Genomic DNA, 22,791 nt, shown 5'->3' with positions numbered 1-22,791 from the left:
CTGTTCATATCCTGTGCCCATTTTTCTATTGGATTATTTACCTTTATCTCTTTTTAAAAGTCTCTTTAAAAAATACATTTAAAAAATTTATAAAATAGTTTCAAGTTAAAATACCTTCCTCAAGTTATCTGTCCTAAAACAAGAAGCATCATTAAAAATATTCGCTAAGCACATACAGTGGTTTGTATGCATTTTTCTAAGGATAAATTAATATCTCTGTAATAATATTGCTTTTGAAGAAAAAATATATTTTAGTGTTTGTTTTAAACTTCTTTTCCAACAACAGGCACATTTTTCCAGTGTCTCTAAATTGCTCTAACAATAAAACTTACTTTCTTACCTTCCACAGATACAGAGAATTTGTTCACTCAGGATCCAACTCGAGGTTGTTTTAAAAAGAGAGGTAAACCATTTTGTTTGTCAGTAAATATGTTATTTACATCCCTACAAGCTTATGATCCAAGTTTATCAAAGCATCCTGAATGACATTCAGAGCTTTACCTTTTCTTACTTCAGTATCCAAAGTAGAAGAGAGGGGGGGAAAGTAAAAAAGGAGGAGAAAATTTGAGAGTCATAGTAATCCATTAGATTTTTCACACCTACCACAGAGGTCTGTTCATGAAAATAAAGGCAAATTTGGCTCGATCTTTTAAAACTCTGATGGAGGGTATTAACATATTTAAAGAGATCAAAAATAGCCCAAGAAAATTTTCTGACATTAAAAAAATAAATATTGGAAATTACTTAGTCATATCCCTTCAATTCTTAATAATAGTTCTAAACAGAAGTAAAAAGCAGATAAAAGGAGCACTATCCTACATATACAAGTGAAATTTCAAACAAAAAATTAATTTGAAATTGAAAACAATTTCAAATGGTTGCTCTAACTAATCATGATTATCCATCCATAATCAAAGTCTAGGGGGGGAAGTTTCACATTCATCTATAACATATTTCAGTCTACATAACTCTCTGAAAACTCTTTGGTGGGGCAGTTATGAGTAGGTTGCAATTTGATGTCATATAACAACATATGTCTCCACATGTTGCTATTGTTGGCTCCAACTCACCTTATGTGTAACTCAACAAAACATTGCTGGGACTGGCCTTTCTCTGTGATCTTTACCGTGTTTGACGCATCACTGAGACCATTACTACACTCAGGTTGCTAAACAAAAGAACAGAGGCTCAATTCTACTCAGAAACACCGGAGAAGAAAAGTCTGGTGATCTACTTCTGAAAAAAATCAACTACTGAAAACTTTTAAGAAGCACAGATTTACTCAGCACATGGGGCAGCCATGAGTCAGAATCAACCTGACAGCAATCAATCAACCTGTGTATATAAAAAAAAAAAAACCAAAAAAAAAAACAAATAGAAACTCATTACCATAGAGTCAGAATTTAATTATAGCTGACTCTCCAATGGGTGTTCAGAGGCAGTTTAATAACATGGGAGGAGGTTGCCTGGCTTTCTCCCATGGAGCAACTGGGGGTTTCAACCCACATGCATTTGGAATGATAAAACAGCTCCTTACCACCAGTGCTCCCTAAGTCTATGTAGTATTTACTATGTGTCTCCATATGATTCACATGAGAAATATTTTTTAATTGCTTTAGCATTTTTCAAAATCTGAATTTGACTCCTGAGAAAATAAATTTAACAAGCTGATTTTTCATTGCCTGAACTCTGTAAAGGTCCTGTTAGTTTTGAAAAGTTAATGTAGTTTCCAAACATGCTCTAGCTTAATTCCCATGATACTGATTATGCTGAGAATCTGGCTGAACATTTACCGAATTCCCACAATGAATAAGACTAGCTTTGCCTAGTAAATTAAAAAATCAAAATCTGTGCTTAACAAAGTACATGTTAAACAGTTATGACTTGAGATTAATAAAAACATTTCAATAGGGTTGTTCACTGTACTTTAAAATCACATGTCCAACATCTCATCTAAAATAGAAGTAGAACCATGCATTTTATTTTATAAATGTTAACATTTCCAGTAGTTTCTCCTAAGACATGATCTATGCTAAGAATAATATAGTTGTGAAGCATTGCATCCACATGCAAGACAGATTTTGCAGAACTACATAATTTGCCCACTGGTTAGGCTTATGTAATATATAAAATAGCATATAAATTAAGCTCAACCTGAGGGAAAAGGGAATCTAGTACAAGAAACTAAACAGCATATGTCAAGGTATGGAAAACATTGCATGAAAAAGTGATTGGCTAATAAAGTGAAAAGAATCTATTTAGTTAGTCCTTGTTAAATAATTCCTAACTGAAAGCATTCATTGTATTGACAAAGGTCTACATTTTCTTTTCTCTTGGAAAGCTGATTTTGGCTTGGAATGCTAGTGACTTTTTCCAACAATTGTGAAAGAAGCTAGCATTAAAAATTATCCTTTTTCAACAAAAGTATTACCCTTTGTCAACAAAAGTATTGAGAGTCATGGAGACAGTCTAATCTTTATTTCAACCTTCTGTTTCCCTGAACTTATGGTAAGGGCTTATAATTTCTGCAATTTATTGAGCTGAGCTCTCGAGATAAGATAATTTTTGGAAAATATAGCACAATGGCGGTAAATTGTAGCTTCAAATTGAAGGAAAGTCTTTCCTATGTAGGAAGGCTATTGCAAATTGAAGCTTGACTGAATTCTTCAGCTCTTTCAGAAGACTACAGCCTTTAGCATGTATTACATTTCAACATAAAGAAAACAAAGTCCTCACAACAGATGGTGAAAAGACTAAAGCAGTCAAGGATTTAATTTTACCTGGATCCACAATCAATAGCCATGAAAGCACCAAAAAAAAATAAAAAAAGACATGTTGCATCAGACAAATCTGCTGTCAAGAATGTCTTTAACATCCAAAGAACAAGCAAGTGATTTAAAGACAAAGATGAGTGTGATCCAAGTGATGGTATTTTCAACTGCTTCCACATATACATGTGGAAGTTGGTCAATAAATAAAGAAGATTACAGAAGAATTAATGTCTTTTAACTATGTTGTTATTATTATGTGCCATCAAGTTGCCTGAGACTCACAGTGTCCCTATGAGGGACAAGATCCCTAAACCCTGCTCTATCCTGTGCCAATCTTATTGTCTCTGACACACATATACTCATTTCCCCAGTCATTGAATCAATCCATCTCATCGAGGGTCTTCATCTCCTGCACTGTCCCTCCACCCTCCCAAGCACGATGTCCCTCTCCAAGCACTAATCTTGCCTTTCAACATGTTCAAAGTATCCTTGCCTCCAAGGAGCAGCCTGGCTTCACCCTCTCCAGGGCGAACTTGTTTGTTCTCCTAGCAATCCATGATATATTTAATACTCTTCTCCAGCATCACAGTTCAAAGGAATCTATTCTCCTATCATCCCTAGTCACTGTGCAGATTTCTGATAGCAAGTAATTGCATAGCAATAGCATAGCAAAGACCATGTCCTGTATCAGGCACACCTTAGTCTCCAGAACTGACACCGTTACTCTTCAGCAGACTATCCCAATGCAATTAATCTTTTCATTTTCTGGCTGCTGGTAACAAGAATGTTGATTGTGGAGCCAAGAAACCAAAGCTGTCTACAAGCTCAGTCTCTTCACCATCCATTATGATGCTGTCAATTAGCCCAGTGGTGAGAATCTTTGTTTTCTTGATGTTGAGCTTCAGTCCATATTGAAGGCTACAGTCCTTGACCTTCTGCAGCAAGCACTTCAGATCCTCTTCAGTTTCAGCAAGCAGGGTTGTGTCATCTACACAATGCAGATTGTTGATAAGTCTACCTCCAAACCTGATGCCACATTTCTCCTTATACAGCCCAGCATCCAGGATAATCTGTCCTTCATATAGATTGAAAGGATATAGAAATAGGATACATCCCTGGCATACACCCTTCCTAATTTTGAACCATGCACTGTTTCCCTGCTCTGTTCCAACAACTGTCTCCTGGTCCAAGTATAGGTTTTGAATAAGCACAACCAAGTGTCTGGGATTCCCATTCTGTATTGGAAGGAGCACAAACAGGTTGTTCTTTTGAGGCAAAGGATGGTAAGATTTTTTAATCACATACTTCAAGCATGTGGTCAGAAGGCATCAATCTTTGGAAAAGGACATCATGGTTGGAATAATGGAGGGTCAGCAGAAGAGAGGAAGACTATCAAGGAGATGGATTAACACCATAACTCCAACAATGGGCAGGTTTTGAATTTGTGTGTTGCTACAATTCAAAGTTGACCAGATGGCACACAACAATAACAACATATGTAGTTTGTTGAAATGTGTTTAGGTGGTGTTGTTAGGCTCCACCAAGTCAAGTACAACTCATAGCGAACCTATGAACAAAAAATCTGAACCCAGTCCTGTCTTGCGTCATCCTCACACTTCCTGACACACAAGATCCCATTGCATTAATCACTGTGTCAATCGAGCTGGTTGAGGGTCTTTCTCTCCTTTGCTGATGCTCCACCCTTCTCAACATCATGTCCCTCTCTGAGGAATAGCACATCTCAGTAACATATCCAAAATATGTGAGGTGAAGCCTCATCATTCTTGCCTCCAAGAGCACTCCAGCTGCACCATCTATAAGATATATCTGTTCATTTTCTTGGCAGTCCATGGGATGTTCAATGCTCTTTTCCAACACCACAGCTCAAAGGCATGAATTCTTTTTTCTGTCAGCCTTATTCATTATCCAGGTTTTGTATACATAGTAATAGAAAAGACTATGGCCTAAATCAGATGCACCTTAGTCCTCAAAACTGACATCACTACTCCTCAATAATTTGGAAAGGTCCCTAACTGCAGATTTTCCCAAGTGCAACGTGTCTCCTTATTTCTTGACTGCTTGTACCAAAGTCGTTAATTGTAGATCCAAGGAAGATGAAGCTGTTGACAGGGTCAATCTCCTCTCCATCCATCATATATAAAAAAATAATTTCAAAATAAAATGTACTGGTAATATAACTAGGCTGTTTGGTTGGAGGGTCTGGCTGCTAGATTTCTTACAAATCACCACTCCTGGATTTTAAAAAGAAAGGAAAACATTCACTGAGCAATAGCTCATGGCAATTCCAGTAATTAAAGAGCAGTGGAGGAGTGCAAATGTAAACATGTTTTAAACTTAAGCTTATTCGACCCATAGGCTGTCAGATAAATCTCCTTTACAGCATGCTCAAGGGCCTGGTTTGAATACCATTTCATGAGGGAAGGAAAAATGCAATCTAAGGATGTGTGACTTCCATGCTGAATACAATACACTGTTACATAATACCCATGTCTCCACCCACACCCACCCCAATCCCCATGCAAATATTTTCCACCCTTGTAGATTTAAAAAAAAATATTTTTTTTACTAAGTTAACTCCTACTGCTTACACACAACTTTTCTTTAACAATTAAAAGACAATTTTGCTTTTTTGGTGTCATACATAATTCCTAATTTACACACCAGGGTGTATAGAGCTTCAGACTGGTCCAGGTATAGTAGACAACAAACACAAGGACATCAATGACACTACAGAAGATAGATTTCTCTATTGTGCAAACATTATTAAATCTACACAGTAAATATTGTTGTTGTAGTTGTTATGTGCCATCAAGTCAACTGCAATTCACAACACTCCTATGAACAATAAATCTGAACCCTGCCATGTTCTGTGCCAGCCTTACCATCTCTGATGCACTTGAGCCCACTGTTAAAGTCACTGTGTCAATCTGCCTTGTTGAGGGGTTTTCTTCTCGTAAACTCTCTACCTTTCCAAGAATGATGTCCTTCTTCAAGGACTGGCCCCTCCTAACATCATGTTCTCACCTCTGTGAGATCGAATTTCACCATCCTTGCCTCCAAGGAGCACTCTGATTTCACATTCTCCAGGACAGACCAGTTAATTCTCTTGGTACTGGTAGTCCATGGGATATTCAATGTGCGTCTCCAACACCACAGATCAAAGGCACTGATTCTTCTTCTGTCATCCTTTATCATTATCCAACTTTCAGATGTATTGCTAGTATCTGTGAAGACCATGGCTTGCATGAGGCACTCCTTAGTCCTTAAAGTGACATCATTGCTTTTTAGTACTTTAAAGAGGTCCCTGACAGAAGATTATCCCAGTGTGATAATCTTTATCATCTTTATATTTCTTAACTGCTGATACCAAATATTGGATTGAGGATCCAAGATGAAACTTTTGACAACTTCAATCTTTTCTACATCTATCGTGAGTTGCCTAGTGTTCTAGTGGTAATGATTTTTGTTTTCTTTATATTGAGAGGTAATCTATATTGAAGGCTGTCGTTCTTGATCTACTGCAACACGTATTTCAAATCCTACTCATTTTCAGCAAGAAAGGTTGTATCACCTGAATAACACAGGGTGTTTATGAGAAATGTTATTTCCATGCGTTCTTGCTCATCATACTTCTGGCATGCTAACCAGAAGGAACTTGGTGGTGCAATGGGTTAACTTACCAGTCAATCTACAGAAGAAATATGAGGCAGTCTGTTCCCATAAAAAAATATACAAAAAAATTAATAAAAATTAAAAAAATACAAGCCACGTATATTCACACAATACTATGCAGCCCTGAAAAACAAGGAACTCATGAAATAGTATGCTAAGTGGATGAGCCTAGAGGACATTGGAAGAATGATGTATAACTGAATTGCAACAAATGACGGAAAGGACTGTTTAAAAGGGATATATGATTAGGTATTATTGTCATGACAGGAGTCCTGAATGAACGCTGCACAGTGCAGTGGACTTGGGAGGAGGGATTGCAATGAAAGAGTTTTTCTTCCACTCTTCAAGGAGAAAAGTGAATTGAGGGAGGGGATGGGCAGGGGAAAAAGTGCAACAATGGATGACTGGAAATTCTAAGTCTCTGTAAACTTTCTTTAAATATATATATATATATATGTTTATGTTTATATTTATATTTATATCTATATTTTGCAGGATGGTATGCACCTGTAATCCCAGCAACCCAGGAGGCTGAGGCTGGAGGACTACTTGAGTCCAGGAGTTCGGGGCTGCAGTGCACTATTCCAATCAGGTGTCTGCACTAAACTCAGCATCAATATGGTGACCTCCCAGGAGTGGGGGACCACCAGGTTACCTAAGGAGGGATGAACCAGCTCAGGCTGGAAAAATGTGTAAGCCTTGGAAACCCTATGAGGCAGTTCTTCTCTGTCCCACAGGGTCACTATAAGTCAGAATCAATTCTTCTTCAACAGTGAGTTTTATCATGTTAATATGCATTATGTCAACACTGAACTTAAACACATTTATTTAGCTATAGGTACTTCTGCCTGTTTGAGAAATTTAATTTATTCAAATAATATTCAATCAGTGGCCACTAGACTTTTCGGATACAGAAATGAACAAAATAAATCCTAATTCCTGATGACAGGAAGCTCCCAGTTCTCTGGGTAATAACATAAGACAATAGTTTTTCCATGCAAAACCAGAGTTGATGATAAATGTCACATATTGAGTTAAGATCATTATATTTATTATTGCATTTTGCCCTCACATTATTGTAATTTCATACGTGGTAAACCTTAGAGTGAAGATGATAAGTCTCAGAGAGAAGCTGACCTGACAAGAACATGTAGCTAAGAATAGGAAGAGACTGGTTTTGAACCCTGGTCACCAAACAGCAAAAGCCTATGCTATAAATGCCTATGTTATAGCTCTTCAGAGAATATACAACAAATAAAGGATATGAGGTCAAAGAAGTTGGGGAATGAATGATGAAGGGGTCTCAAAGATTTCATTAGATAAGTCTAGGGGCAGGGAGAAGGTTAAATAAGACCTAACTAGGACTGACAAATCAACTGCAGCAAAGGGATGGAGGGTGTCAGAAACAGTGAGAAGGCACAGGATAGGAGACGGTTCAGATCTGTTCATGGGATCACTATGAATCATACACAACAGCACCTAACAAGAACTTTCTTCATTAATTCTTTGAAAAGCAAATGGAACTGTCCAAGTCTACTTTGGAATTGTCCTAGATTCACTTAGTCACCTAAAGAAACAGTGGTAAAAATATTCTCAATAATGATAGGTCCTTTCATTCCTACTGAGAGAAGCAAAATATTGTGCAAAACTGAAGAAAAGCAGTAATATCTCACATTTGAAACCTACAAAGGGTTTGCACTTGTTAACAAGAAACAAGTCCTGCAGGATCTTCAATGAGACTTTAGCAAAGCAGGCACAACTCGTCTGAAGACACCGCCAAGGAAGATTACTATTAGGGAACATGATGCCTATGAAGCATATTTACCAGATCATTTACAAATTGGTCCACATTCTAGAGCTCAAGCAACTCTATTAACTTGTTTTTTGTAGGCTCCTATTCTGTCTCACCACAACATGGTTTTTAAGTAAATTGGTTTTGCCTTAAAATTCTGTTTTAAGAGAATTATCTATTATTTACACTAGTTTATTTACAAAATTCGAATACATTGTTTTTCAAACCAAATTCTTCCAATTTCCCTCACCACTCCACCCATCAAATTGTACAACCACATGATTAATCCCCCTCATCCCACCACCCATCCTCACCCTCTGTTTCCACCCTCTCCCCTTTCCTTGGATATTTATACTCATTCTACAATGATGGTTTTTTATACAATATTTGTCCTTCTAGGACTGAGTTAGTTCATGCAGCATAATGCTCTTCAGTCCCTCCCAAGTCAGGTAATAGTTTGCAAAAGTCACTGCTCCTGAATGTACCATAGTTTCTCAATCCATTCAATTGTGGTTAGACATCTGGGATGTTTCCATGTTTTTGCAATGGTGAATTACTCTGCTATGAACACTGATGTACAAGTCTCCATGTGTGCCTCAGTTCTCATTTAGAGGAGAAGTTTTAAGTATTTCCATTTTATAGACAAGAGACATATATATACAAAAAATCATGAAAGCAACTATTCAATTAAAAAAAAAAAAACACCTGATATAGCTATCCTGTCCCATTGCTTAAGAATTATCCTCCCAATTAAATGTCAGTCTATCTGAAGAGTTTACTCTACATAAGTCTCTATTATTGTGATTTATGGACCTGAAAAAGTTTAAAAACGCATGCTCTCCATGCCTGTGAAACTCCCTTTTCTTGAGGGTCTTTGCTGGAGAACTGTCAAATTAATCCTTGATTGTATGATAATGAATGATAATAAGCTAATGCTGTATCTCTCAAAAGAAGTCCCGGCAACATCGTGATTTAGGAGTTGGGCTGCTAAAGGTCAGTACTTTGAACTCCACAGCCACTCTCTAAGAGAGAGATGTGCCAATCTACTTCCTTAAAGATTACAGACTTATAAATTCCACAAGGAGTTCTACTATATCCTACAGGGTTGCTATGAATCAGAATTGACTCAACGGCAATGGGTAGTTCGCAAATTAACATAACCCTACTTCCTTGATCCAAGCTGCAATTTTTCAGTTGGTTCCTATGCATCTTAAAGCTGGAAATGAGTAAAGATTAAAGAATAAGAATCAAAGCCTTGAACTGTGGTATTGAAAAAGAATACTGAATATTTCATGGAGTGCCAACGGAATAAACAACTCTGTCCTGCAAAAAGTGCAACCAATTGTTTCTTACAGTCAAGGGTGGTAAAACTTCATCTCTTATAATTTGGGAATGTCAGGAAGCGCCAGTCCTTGGTAAAGATATCATGCTGGGGAAAGTGAAGGATCATAGAAATAGAGGAAACCCTCAACAAGATGGACTGACACAAAACTGTAACCTGGATTCGAGCACGTTGGAGATTGTAAGAATGACACGGGATTTGTTCACAAGGTTGCTGTAAGTCCTTGTCGATTTGATGGTACATAAAAACAAGAACAACAACTTCCAAGATAAGCTATTTTTGGGGGGTGGGGGAGGTTCCATATAAAAAAAAAAAATATCATAGGTACTGTATACCAAACAGGGAGCGCTGGTGACCTAGTAAGAAAGACTTTTCTTGCCAAGTATGTGGTCCAAATCCACTAGCTGCTGTGTAGGAAAAAATATGAGCAATCTCCTCCAATCTGATTTAAAGCTTCTGAAAACTCCCTGGAGGATTAGCCCAGACTCAACAGCAACAACACAACTGCTGTTGTGTGCCATCGAGTCGCTTGCGACTCATAGAGACCCTGTGTACTAGAGCTCTAAACTCCGTTCGTTCTATTCTGTGCCAACCTAGCCATCTCAAATGCACTCATTCCCACCACTCCAGTCACAGAATCGATCCATCTCATTGAAGGTCTTCCTCTCCTGTGCCGCCCATCCACTCTGTCAAACATGATGTCCCTCTCCAAGGACCAGTCCCTCCTTGCAACATGCCCAAAGTATGTCAGACGAAGCTTCAAAATTCTTGACTCAAAGGAGCATTCCGGCTTCACAGGTTTGTCCTGTTTGTTCTCCTAGCAGACCATGGTATGTTGAACACTCTTCTCCAGCACCACAGCTCAAAGATATCAATTCTCTTTCTATCAACCCTATCCACTATCCAACTCTCTGACACATAGCACATAATTGCGAAGACTATAGCCCGGATCAGGTGCACCTTACTCTCCAGCCTGACGTCGTTGCACTTCAGTATTCTTGAGAGGTCCCTCACAGCTGACTTTCCCAATGCAATTAGTCTCTTTATTTCCTGGCTGTTGTTACCAAGAGTGTTGACTGTAGAGCCAAGTAAACTAAAACTATTAACTATCTCAATCTCTTCACTATCCATACTGATGCTGCCAATTGGCCCAGTGGTGCGAATCTTTGTTTTCTTGATGTTGAGCTTCAATCCATATAGGAGGCTGCAATCCTTTACCTTCTTTAGCAAGTGCTTCAGGTCCTCCTCAGTTTCAGCAAGAAGGGTTGTGCCATCTGCATAATGCAGATTGTTGATGACTATTCCACCAGTCCTGATGCCACATTCCTCCTTGTACAGACCAGCATCTTGGATGATCTGTTCTGCATACAGATTGAAAAGGTATGGAGACAAAATACATCCCATACATCTACTAAAAAATTTGAAATGTACATTGTTGTTGTCGTTGTTGTTATGTGCCGTCGAGTCGTTTGCGACTCATAGTTACCTTATGTACAACAGCCCTAAACCCTGCTCTATCCTGTGCCAATCGCATTGCCTCTGACACACCCATTCTGATTACCCCAGTCACTGAATCAATCCACCTCATAGAGGGTCTTCCCCTCCTGCACCGTCCCTCTACCCTACCAAGCATGATGTCCCTCTCCAAGGACCTGTCTCTCCTTACAACATGTCTAAAGTATGTCAGACGAAGCCCCAAATCCTTGCCTCCAAGAAGTAGCCTGGTTTAACCCTCTCCAGGATGAATCTGTTTGTTTTCTTGGCAGTCCATGGTACATTCAATACTCTTCTCCAGCACCACAGCTCAAAGGCATCAATTCTTCTTCTATCCTCCCTAGTCATTGTCCAACTCTCTGAAAAACCTATGGGAGAGAAAAACCTATGCTCTAAAGAATTTTTTTTAATACTAATGTACATTAAAAATTCTGATAAATCTTGCAACACACAAATCTGTTTTTTACCTAGTTCCTATTAAACACTACTAAATAATGTTCTACTGAATACATTTTTGGAAAATCCACATTAATGGGCCACCCTTGCAGGGGCTATTTTTGTCTTTCAGTATCTCTTCCAAAGGAAATTACTGAAAAATTGGGGTTTTCACCCTTACCTTGTGCCAACCCAATGATAATCATTCACATCTCTCAAATCAATTTCCACAGAAGGCCACCTGAGTGTAGGTTATAATGTTAGGGATCAGCCTAATTTCCCCTCCCTTGTCATTAAAAATCACAAGTCACTCTCAAGAACATCACTTCTGGCAAGTTGTTGTTGTTGTTGTGTATTATCAAGCTGCCTGCGACTCATAGCAACCCTATGTACAACAGCTCTAAAGCCTGCCCTGTCCTGAACCAATCTCACTGACTCTGACACACCTATTCCCACTGCCCCAGTTACTGTATCAATCCATATCATCTGTGGTCTTCCTCTCCTACACTGTCACTCCACCCTTCCAAGTATGTTGTTCTTCTCCAAAGACTGGTCCCTCCTGGGTCACGTGCCCAAAAATATGTGAGACAGAGCTTCAAAGTCCTAGCCTCCAAGGAGAAACTTGGTTTCACCCTCTCCAAGACAGACTTATTTCTATTCTTGGCCTTCCATGGTATATTCAAGACTCTTCTCCAGCACCACAACTCAAAGGTATTGATTCTTCTTCTGTTATCTTTAGTCACTGTCCAGTTCTCTGATGCATAGCAAGTAATTGCAAAGACCATGGTCTGGATCAGGCGCACCTTAGTCTCTAGACTGACATCATTGTTTCTTGAACTTCTGGAAAGAACTGTTTTAAATCAATGGGCTCTAAAAATAGTTCTTGACCACTACAATGTAGTGCATAGAGGTACCTTCTCCAGAATCTCACATTTACCTTCATCAAATATATGGTGTTAGTTGCTTGTCATTATTTCCCACCAATGAAGTATGGAATCCCATCTTGGGGGGTGCGGGGGGTATCATATAAATAATGAATCAAAATCCCCACTGCTTTTTACAAGCTATATAGAAATGTTGCCAGTATTAAATGTTCTATCACAGTATTTGGCAAATGCATATTGGCATTCATACACTTTAAATTTTAACAAAGTTTTCATGGGATAGATCCAAAATAATCATTCCAGCGTTTGGGAGAGAAAAAACCTATGCTCTAAAGAATGTTTTTATGATAGTGTTTTTAGGAATAAATCAAATTTACTTCCCAAAACCAATCTTACACTGCATGTAAAAGAATTTGTGTTTCATAATCCCAATACAGATACCAAATTCATTTTTCAAGAAGATAGAATGGCAAATTGTCAAGTTTATTTCAAGAGAAAAGAGACCCCAAATAAGCAAAGTACTTCTGAAAAACAAAAATGAAGTGGGAGGCATAGCACTCCCGGACCTCAAAACCTACTACACAGTGGTAGTAACCAAACAGCGTGATACTGGTACAATAACCGGCACACAGACAAATGAAACAGAATCAGGAACTCAGAAATGGACCCAGCTATCAATGGTCAACTGATATTCAACAAGGAAATAAAATCTGTCAAATGGGTAAATTACAACCTCTTCAAAATAGTGCTGCCAAAACTGGACTGCTACCTGCAGAGAGCTGAAACAGGATTCACATCTCACACCATACACAAAAATCAAGTCAAGGTGGATCTGAGACCTGGGAGTAAAGCCCAAAACCAAAGAATTCATAAGAGATAAACTGGGACCAAGCTTAGAATGCCTAGCCTTTGGTATAAAGAGACTGACAAATACAGCCAGAAATGCACAATCTAGGATAAAAATCAATAAATGGGACTTTCTAAATATTAAACCTCTGTGCACCTTACTTCAGTAAGGTGAAAAGAAAACTTACCAGCTGGGAAAAAACATTTGGCAATACCATCTCAGACAAGGGTCTCATAACAAAAGTTTGCAGAATACTTGTGGGCCTCAAGAAGAAAAAGATTGATAACCCAATTTAAAAATGGGCAAAAGGCATGGAAAGATTTTTCACAGGGGAAGACATTAAGATGCCCAAGAGATGGATGAAGAAATGCTCAAAAGCACTGGCAATTAGAGAGATGAAAATTCAAACCACAATTAAATGCCATCTCGTCTCAGAAGCAGTGGCAAAATTTAGCAGGGTAGCAAGCAATATATGCTGGAGAGGATGTGGAGAGATGGGAACTCTCATATACTGTTGGTGGAACTGTAGCACAACCACCCTGGAAGGCAGTTTGGTACTTCCTCAGAAAGTTGAACATCCATATGAACCAGCTATTCTACTACTAGGAATATTACTATTAGGAGTATTCCAAGGAAACCAGAACTGAGAAGCAAATGGAGATTTGTACACCAGTGTTCATAGTAGCGTTATTCACCATCACAAGAACTATAACTGAATGGACTGAGAAGCTGTGCTACATTCAAACAATGGAATAATATGCAGAAATCAGGAGCAGTAATTTTGAAAAATACTACATAACTTGGGAGAGACTGGAGAGCATTATACTAAGTGAATTAATTCAGTTTTATAAGGACAAATACTGCATATGACCATTATTGTAGAAATAGAAGGATATCTAGTAAAATATGTATGGAAACTTAAGTGGGGGAAGGGGTGGAAGCAGGAGGATGAGAATAAGTGGGAGAGAAACCAGAGTTGCACAATTTCATGGGTAGCAGGGTTGCCCAATTTCATGGGTGGATGAAGGGGATAAAGGAAATAGGAAGGATCTGGTGAAGATCTGAAAAGACAGGGTATTCATGGGCAAGGTCCAATGGTTATTAATTTTATAAAACATAATACATGATGAGAATATATGAAACACAATGTGAATGAAGAATACTGTGGAATACAATGTATATGAAGTTCATAAGCAAAACACTGTAAATTTTTTTTAAAAAAATCTGTTTGAAAAAACTAATCTTAGCATATATTTAACTTTGAGAGAAGGACTTTGGGGATACAATTCCATTGTTGCTGTTGGTATGTGCCATCAAGTCACTTGCAACTCATAGTTACCCTATGTACAACAGTTCTGAACTTTGCTCTATCTTGAGCCAATCTCATTGTCTCTGACACACTCACCCCCATTTCCCCAGTCACTGAGTCAATCCATCCCATTCAGCGTCTTCCTCTCTTGTGCTGTCTCTCCACCTTCCCAACCATGATGTCCCTTTTCAAGAACTGGTTCCTCTTTTCAGCATGCCCAAAGTATGTCAGATGGAGCTTCAAAATCCTTTCTCCAAGGAGGTTTCACCTTCTCTAAGACGAACTTGTTTGCTCTACTAGCATTCCATGATATATTCAACACTCTTCTCCAGCATCACTACTCAAAAGCATCAATTCTTCTATCATCCTTAGTCATTGTCCAGCTTTCTGATGCATAGTAAGTAATTGCGAAGACCATGGCCTGGATCAGGCACACCTTAGTCTGTAGACTGACGTCTTAGCTCTTCAGTACTTTGGAGATGTTCCTGACAGCAGATTTTTCCAATGCAATTCATCTTTGATTTCCTGGCTGCTGGTACCAAGAATGTTGATTGTGGAGCCAAGCAAGCTGAAGCTGTTAACATCAATCTCTTCCACTTCTATCAGGATGCTGCCAATCCACCTAATGATAAGAATCTTTGTTTTCTTGATGTTGAACTCCAATCCATATTGAAGGCTGCAGTATTGACTTTCTGCAGTAAATACCATTACTTAGATATAAATTAATGACATTTTCTCTTATTAGTATTGCGCTGATGGGCATGCATGCTTAAGAAAGTATAGGTTTGAGTTTGAACATATGAGTCCATTTGTGTAGAAATATGAAAAAATAAAATAAAAGGAAAGAAAAATGAGGAGCACGGTCATGCCTGCAGGTATCATGTTGCATCTAACAGTTACATAGCCTAGAATCAGTAAGGGTCCTAGTCTCAGCAATCTTAGGCACAGCCTTCATCTTAATTTGCACATGGACCACAAGCACTAACTCTGCACAGGAAGGCTTCTAGTCGAGATTCACAGCCTGTTTGTGTATGAGACAGATGTAAACACCCTTCACAGTCCTGTTAAAGGAGTCTGGCTAGTGTTAGTGATTAGAAAGTCCCCACTTCTCATTGCTCGGATGCTTCTGTTCTGACAGTAGCTGCACTTAAGCAGCACTTTTCCCCTGATTCTAACTACCGAGAGCTAGGTCACATCTCAATAGTCTAAGATTTCAGACACTAATTATTAACTTGAGAATTACTAATAAACCCTCACTTCTGACCTGTTGGTTTCAGATTTGGGAGTTTGGCCATCATCCCTTCTAGACATAAACTCAGCAGGCTCCAGAATCCTCTAGACTTCTGACCTTCTCGCTACAAATTTGGAGCTCCTTCTGATGACCTAGTCATAAAGAATTAAACTGATAACCCAAAGGTGCCACCTCTCTAGCAGTTCAAATCCACCAGTGACTCCACAGAAGAAAGACTAGCAATCTCCCACCAATTTTACAGTCTTCAAAAATCTGATGGATATAGTCAGCTATGAGTTGGTTCTGAATCAACTGCAATAAAGATAACAGTCATAAATTCAGGATTTCCTAGCCCCATTCACTTCTAACTTGCTAGTTCCTACTACTCCGTCGGGTTCGACAGTTTGCTACAGAATGAATAAAAAGCACCCTAAGTATGACTACTGTTTTATCTTATCAAAAGGGCACAAATGAAGAAACACATAGAGCAAGAACTGTGAGGGTTCCGAATACAAAGCTTCTGTATCCCCTCAAAAAATGTCATACTTTTCCCATTTATCAATGTCTGTCACCAATCAAAAAGACCATGGGGTTTCAGTGTCCAGATTCTTTACTAAAGGTTAGGTCAGATATGGTCTGCAGCCATCATGGGCAGTTCAAATCCACCATCTGCTCTGTTGGAGAAGGATGGAAAATCTCCTTCCAGGCAACTTACTGCCTCTAAAAACCAACTGGGTGGTCAACTAGGAATAAGTTCTGACTCAATGCACACAAGAAAAACAAAGAGCAAGACTTTTGTCCTATCCTGTGCCATCCTCACAATCCCTGACACACTCGAGCCCATTGCTGTAGTCACTGGGTTAATCCACCTTGATGAGGGTCTTCCTCTCCCTCACAGTCCCTCCACCTTTCTAAGCATGATGTCCCTCCCCAAGAAATAACCTCTCCCAGCAACATAAAGAAGACAAAGATTCTCACCACTGGGCCAATTGGCAGCACTATGATAAATGGAGAAAAGAATGAGGTTGTTAACAATTACAGCTTGCTTGTTTCCACAGTCAACACTCTTATCACCAGCAGTGAGGAAATCAAAAGACAAATTGCATTGGGAAAATCTGCTTTTCAAAAAAAAAAAAAAAAAAAAAGGTGAGGGATCTCTCCAGAGTACTGGAAAGCAACAATGTCAGTCTAGAGACTAAGGTGCACCTAATCCAGCTCATGTTGTTGTTGTCTTTGATTGCCTTCAAGTCGAGTATGGCTCATAGCTACCCTATGAACAAAAGGTCTGAAGCCCTCTACAACTATTGGCAATTATCAAAGTTCATAAAGTTTCCAGAGGCATGTTAACTAGGAAATGGATGCCACTCCTGCTTCCAAAACAATAGTCGTCCAGTTACTTACTATGCATCAAAGAGCTGGATAATGACAAAGGATGAGAGTTGTGGTGCTGGAGAAGAGTCTTTCTTGAACATACCATGGATTGTCAAGAAAATAAATAGGTTTGTCTTGGAGAGGGTGAAACTAAGTTTCTCCTTGGAGGCTAGGATTTTGAAGCTCCAACTCACATACTTTGGGCAGGTGGCCAGGAGAGACTGGTCCTTAGAGAAGATCATCATGCTCAGAAGAGTTGAGGGACAGCACAGGATAGGAAGACCCCAGATGAGATGGATTGATACAGTGACTAGAGCAATGGGGGTTGGTGTGTCAGAATTAGTGAGAGTGGCTCAAGACGGAGCAGGGTTCAGAGCTGCTGTACATAGGGTTGTTATGAGTTGCAGGTGACTTGATGGCACATAACAACAACAACAAGCAACATGTCCAAAATATTAGAGAAGAAGCTTTGCTATCTTTGCCTCCAAGGAGCACTCACTACAACTTTTCCAAGACATATATGTTTGTTTTTTTAACTGTCCACGGGATATTCAGTACTCCTCTCCAACAGCACAGTTCAAAGGTATTGATTCTTCTTCTGTCATTATTATTCATTGTCCAGCTCTCAGCAGTATAGCAAGTGATTGAAAAGACCATGGGGGGGGTGGGGTGGGAAAGACCATGTCCTGAATCAGGTGCCCCTCAGTCCTCAAACTAGCATCATCGCTCCTCAGGCCAACCAGATAAAAAATAAACTCTTTAAGTAAATTTCATTTTAAAACCCACAGCCTTAAATCCTCTGCCAGCATATTGTTTCAGGTACCTAAAGTCACACAAAACGGTGACTAGGATCCAATATGCAGCTAGTCAACATGAATGAGTATAGCACACTTTATTCTGAGTGAAATAAGAAACAGTCACAAAAGAACAAATATTATATAAGCACACTGTTATAAAAAATAGAGAAAGATCAGTCTAGTATGAGGGAGGAAGTAGTAGAAAAATTAATGAATAGACAAAGAACACCATATTGAAATGAGTGGTAGGAAGGACAGTGTGTAAAGAATGGACAATCAGACATTGTGGTATCAGTCTTCTCTTTCTGACTGATTAAAACTAGAATTTTCTTTCCTTTTTTTTATGAATCCAAATGTTGAAGGTCTGAAAGAATGAATCAGACAATCTACAGCCTACTGTCAGACAACTATGAAGATCAGTTCTTTCTGCTCAGGAAGAGAGAGCTGGAGGTGTCAACAGACACCTTCTGTCTAGAAACTGTCATCTTACCAACCATACCTCTCTCACTCACTGGCAATACCATAAGGAAGAGCTTTACGTGATACATGTTTTAGAGAATTTTAGGAAATGAATTAGCACACTTGACACATCTTTCCTGCTTCGAAATAAGATGAATATGAGCTTTTTTGTAAAAGTTTTAGTCAAGAAAATGAATTTGTAAGCTGAACTTTATCCCTTTTAATCAGAAATATCATTAAAGTAACAAAAATAAAATACATTTATAATGTGAAAATAGTTCTGTCCTTTGCCCACCTTCAAAAACAGTGGCCTCTGTTAAGCTTACATTGACATAAACTACACGGGAACTAGTAAATCTCTATAGTTTATTTTTTATTTTTTGCTTTCTTTCACCCATTATTCTATAACCAAACAACCCTGCGCTGGTGTCTCTAGTCTACACTATTTCCACTACAATTATGACCACTACTTACACTTTCATGTAGCCTTTTAAACACCTTATTCCTGGGTGTAAAATCCATAGAACCAGGCCTGAAAAGTCCTAAGTAAGTGCTCAAAAGCATTAAAATTAACTTCTACCTCAATACAAGTATGGATATTACCTTTTAATACCTTAAAATAGTTTAAATGGAATTTAAACTTAGGTTTAGTGACCATTTACCTTTACTCAAACTTCTTAAAACATTAATTCATACGAGTACTACCAATTCGGATCAAATTTCCACATGTACTAGTTCCCTGAGCATTTTTAATCAATTTAACCTCTCATAAAATGTGGAAGAGCAAAAAAATCACCTTTGTGACTCTTCTTTTTACATGTGCACTCAAATAGTTTATTTCTACCTTTAAAAACATAATAGATGGATATCTATATGCTAGTAGTAAGCAACACCGTGGGCTTAAATCTCCTTTCATTCAACAAGAAACTGCAAAGCATATAATATAAATTATCTATAATTTAATCTTCATCAGATCAATTAAATCAGTGCATTTTCTTGAGGAGGAGTAAAATATTTTTTATTTTAAAACACTATGTTATTTAGTTATAAATTGATTCACTTTTTCCATCTTGTACAGTGAGTGTCTGCTGTGTGCCAGACCTGTTCTGGGTTCCTTCCTCATAGGCCTTACAATCTAAACAGAGGACTTGTTTATTTTAATGATCTCTAGATTCGGTGACTGGGGTAATCGGGATGGGTGTGTCAGAGGCGGTGCGGTTGGCGCAGGATAGAGCAGGGTTTAGAGCTGTTGTGCATAGGGTCGCTATGAGTCGGAAACGACTCGATGGCACATAACAACAAGATTCAAGACATTAAAACAAAAGAATTATCACTCTTATATTCTGAAGTATGTCACTTTCTGACCGTACCACCACTTTCTCTTTATTTATTAACATTCACGGTATCGTTGAAACTCTGAGACTAACAAAGGGTTCTAATTAACTTGTTGGAAAATCACAAATTTTTAGATTAGCTTTAACTGTGCTTAAGATGTGTTTAGGCAGGAGGGGAGAAAAGTACAACAACGAATGAATGGAAATCCAAAGTCTCTAAATTTTCACTGAAATTAATAATAAATTATAAAAAAAAAAAGATGTGTTGGTTGCATAGTGGAGTGTACTCAGGGTGGTGTGGGGGGGGGGGGTTTGGGGGGATTGTATACCAATGAAAGAATTTTTCTTTTACTCTTCAAAGAGAGCAGTGAACTGGGGGGAGAGGGCTGGGCAGGGAGAAAAGTGCAACAATGAATGAACGGAAATCCAAAATCTCTATAAATGTTCATTAAAATTAATAAAATAAAATTTAAAAAATAAAAAAAGATGTGTTTAGGCTTAGCTATTTGAAGTTGAGTCATCACATCTTAAAATTTCCTTTATTTTCAAAAGATAGAACCAAGTTAAGTCTCAAAATTTTCAATTCTGCAAGCTGAAATTTGGTAGGGGGCATTATATAAAATTATTTTATATGATCATAATTTAGGGGTTTGACAGCAAACTTATATAGACCTTTTTACTTATATCATTTGAAGGAAAGATAGGTTTCCTGTTTGAAGATTTATTATTGATCAATCAATATACAAAGTATTGGAGATCAAAACATTTCTACCTTTTATTAATTTTCATTCTTTCTCAGTTTGATTCTTAATATGTCATTATAAAACTCTTATGGGCCTGTGTATAATCATGCCTTCTATAGCTTAGGGTAAGGAATTGGCCCAACGTAAAGGTATGAGGTTCAAATGCACCAGCTGCTCTGTGGAAGAAAGACGGGCAATCTCCTTCTCGTGCAAATTAACTCTCTCAGAAAACCTGCTAAAGGGTCAACTATGGGTCAGTCTCAACTACAACGGTACACAACAATGTTGAAACCAATAGTTTAGATTATTTTAACAGTATTGCTATCAGAAGACCAGAACTAAAGAAATGGATCCAAAAAATATGGATCCGTAGGGATTCCAACTATAATGGAAACCCCCTCCCAAGTTTTTTCAGTATCTCTTTATTTCATATACATCAAATTTCACATGTGTTAAGACATGCCTTAACTCATACTCGGTGGGAAGATGCATTAAGATGGCTATGTGGGAGCATCATTTGGAATACAAATATGGTTATTCCTCACAAGTGGCTAAAGCAGAGAAAACATTCTTTTCTTATTTTGTCCCCCCTAGGAAAAGCAGATAAAATAAAATACTCTTTTCTTATTTTATTTCCCCCCTTGGAAAGGCCGGCCGGCCGTGTACAGATTCAAAATTGAAAAGCCTCTCAGAGGCCACTTTCCCACCCTCCGCGTAGAACTGACGAGTCTATGCACAGCTCCGCCCCTGTATTGACATAATCTGCCACATCCTCTGAGCATCCACAGCACTGCCTGTAACTAACACATAGGTTCAGGTAGAGAGGTGGACTTGGCCTATCGCTTCTGTTTTTCCACATTCCTCTTCCAAACACCTCATCTTATCTTTCCACTCCTATCTACAAGGAAGGTCAACTCCCTCCCTGAGGACTCCCAGTTATTCCTTTCCATCTTTGATCCAGCAGCATGACAGTGACCACAGGATTTTAGTGCTCTGCACTCCTGCCCCAATCCTCTCCAGCCTTCCAGGCCTATAATACACAGTGTGGCCTAAGGGCTGGGGAAGGGATCTGAGTTGATGGGAACTGAGTAGGGATGGGGATCTTTGAATATAGAAGCGGTTCTTCATCTTCCTCATCTCTTCCTTCCACCTACCACCACCGCAGACCCCTGGGTCCCAAGGCACCTCTGAGCCCTTTCCTTTCCTGCCTCCGCCCCGTCAACAGTCTAACCCTCTTGCCACCCATGGGGACCTTACTCCAAGAGAAATGACAGGGACAGTATCCTTACCAGGCTCATGGACACCTGGGTTGTCAGACAGCTCTATGACCAGAAGCTCCCGGCCTTCGAAACTGCGCCCCACTGTGTAGATCCGGCTGATGGCGGTGCACTGCAGCCACACGGACACTAGAGCCTCGCGCAGCTCAGGGTAGCGGTGGTACTCGAAGGAGATGCCGTCCTCCTGCTGCAGCCGCCGGCGCCGCCTCATACCTTCCGCGGGCGTCTCGGGATCTTGGGCTTCGGCACCCAGCAGCCACGCGCACACGGCCAGTGCCCCGCACAGCGCCAGCAGCCCCCGGCAGCCTCGCCCCGTCATCGCCATCGCCGCACGAGCCGCCGCGGGTCGTGCCTGTCTGAGCCTCTTTTGTCTGCTGGGCGCTGGGGTTCAGCTGGCCGGCAATGCAGAGCCGCTCGCTGCAAGTTCCGCACCAGCCTCCTAACACCTCACCGCCCTGGAGCTGAATGAGTGTCAGTGCGCGCGCTGGGGCCACCCAGAGGAGAGGGACGCTGCTGCAGCTCCGCGGGCTGCACTACCCGCGGCCCAGCCCAGGGGAGCTGCAGGAGAAACCACTGCGTCAAGGGGGCGCGGAGGCGGAGCAGATGCTGGGACTGACTTGAACTGAGGCGGAGGACGCTACTGTAAATCTCAGGGGTTGCTTGCCTTGTTTATTAGCTCAGAACCACGTCAAATGTCAGATGGCTCCGGTAGCGACGCAGGTGAAATGGTCGCTAAAGTCTAGGTTGAGACAGCTGTTGTCATAGGACACTGCCATTGGGGAAAATAACTCCTGGATTGTTAATGAAGCATAAATGAAATGACACCTATGCCAAACTGACTAGGGTTTTCATTTTGATGCACTAAGAATTAAAGCACATCCCAGAATAAAACAAGAAAGAAGGCTTGGAAGCTCATTTCCTTTTCTCCATGATGTGTTTTTTTCGAAACTGTATTGCTAGTCCAAACGCAAACCTCCAAGATTGGGCTTTCATGTGATATGCAAAATCTGGT

At 39.5% G+C, this 22,791-nt stretch overlaps 1 protein-coding gene across 1 annotated transcript in view; it reads right to left on the bottom strand.

The window, feature by feature from the left end:
• Positions 1-22,231, bottom strand: part of CPE (carboxypeptidase E) — a 175,781-nt gene extending 153,550 nt beyond the window's left edge. Inside the window, exon 1 of the mRNA XM_006896657.1 lies at positions 21,792-22,231. Within this exon, the coding sequence (XP_006896719.1) occupies positions 21,792-22,104 (313 nt within the window). The 5' untranslated portion in view covers positions 22,105-22,231. The remainder of the gene's footprint in view (positions 1-21,791) is intronic.
• Positions 22,232-22,791: the final 560 nt, after the last annotated feature.

The sequence above is a fragment of the Elephantulus edwardii genome, unplaced genomic scaffold, assembly GCF_000299155.1.
Source record: "Elephantulus edwardii isolate Elephantulus edwardi_28Jun2011 unplaced genomic scaffold, EleEdw1.0 scaffold00188, whole genome shotgun sequence".
Lineage (NCBI taxonomy): Eukaryota > Metazoa > Chordata > Mammalia > Macroscelidea > Macroscelididae > Elephantulus > Elephantulus edwardii.
The sequence above is the reverse complement of the archived record's forward strand: the minus strand, read 5'-3'. Positions and strand labels throughout refer to the sequence as shown.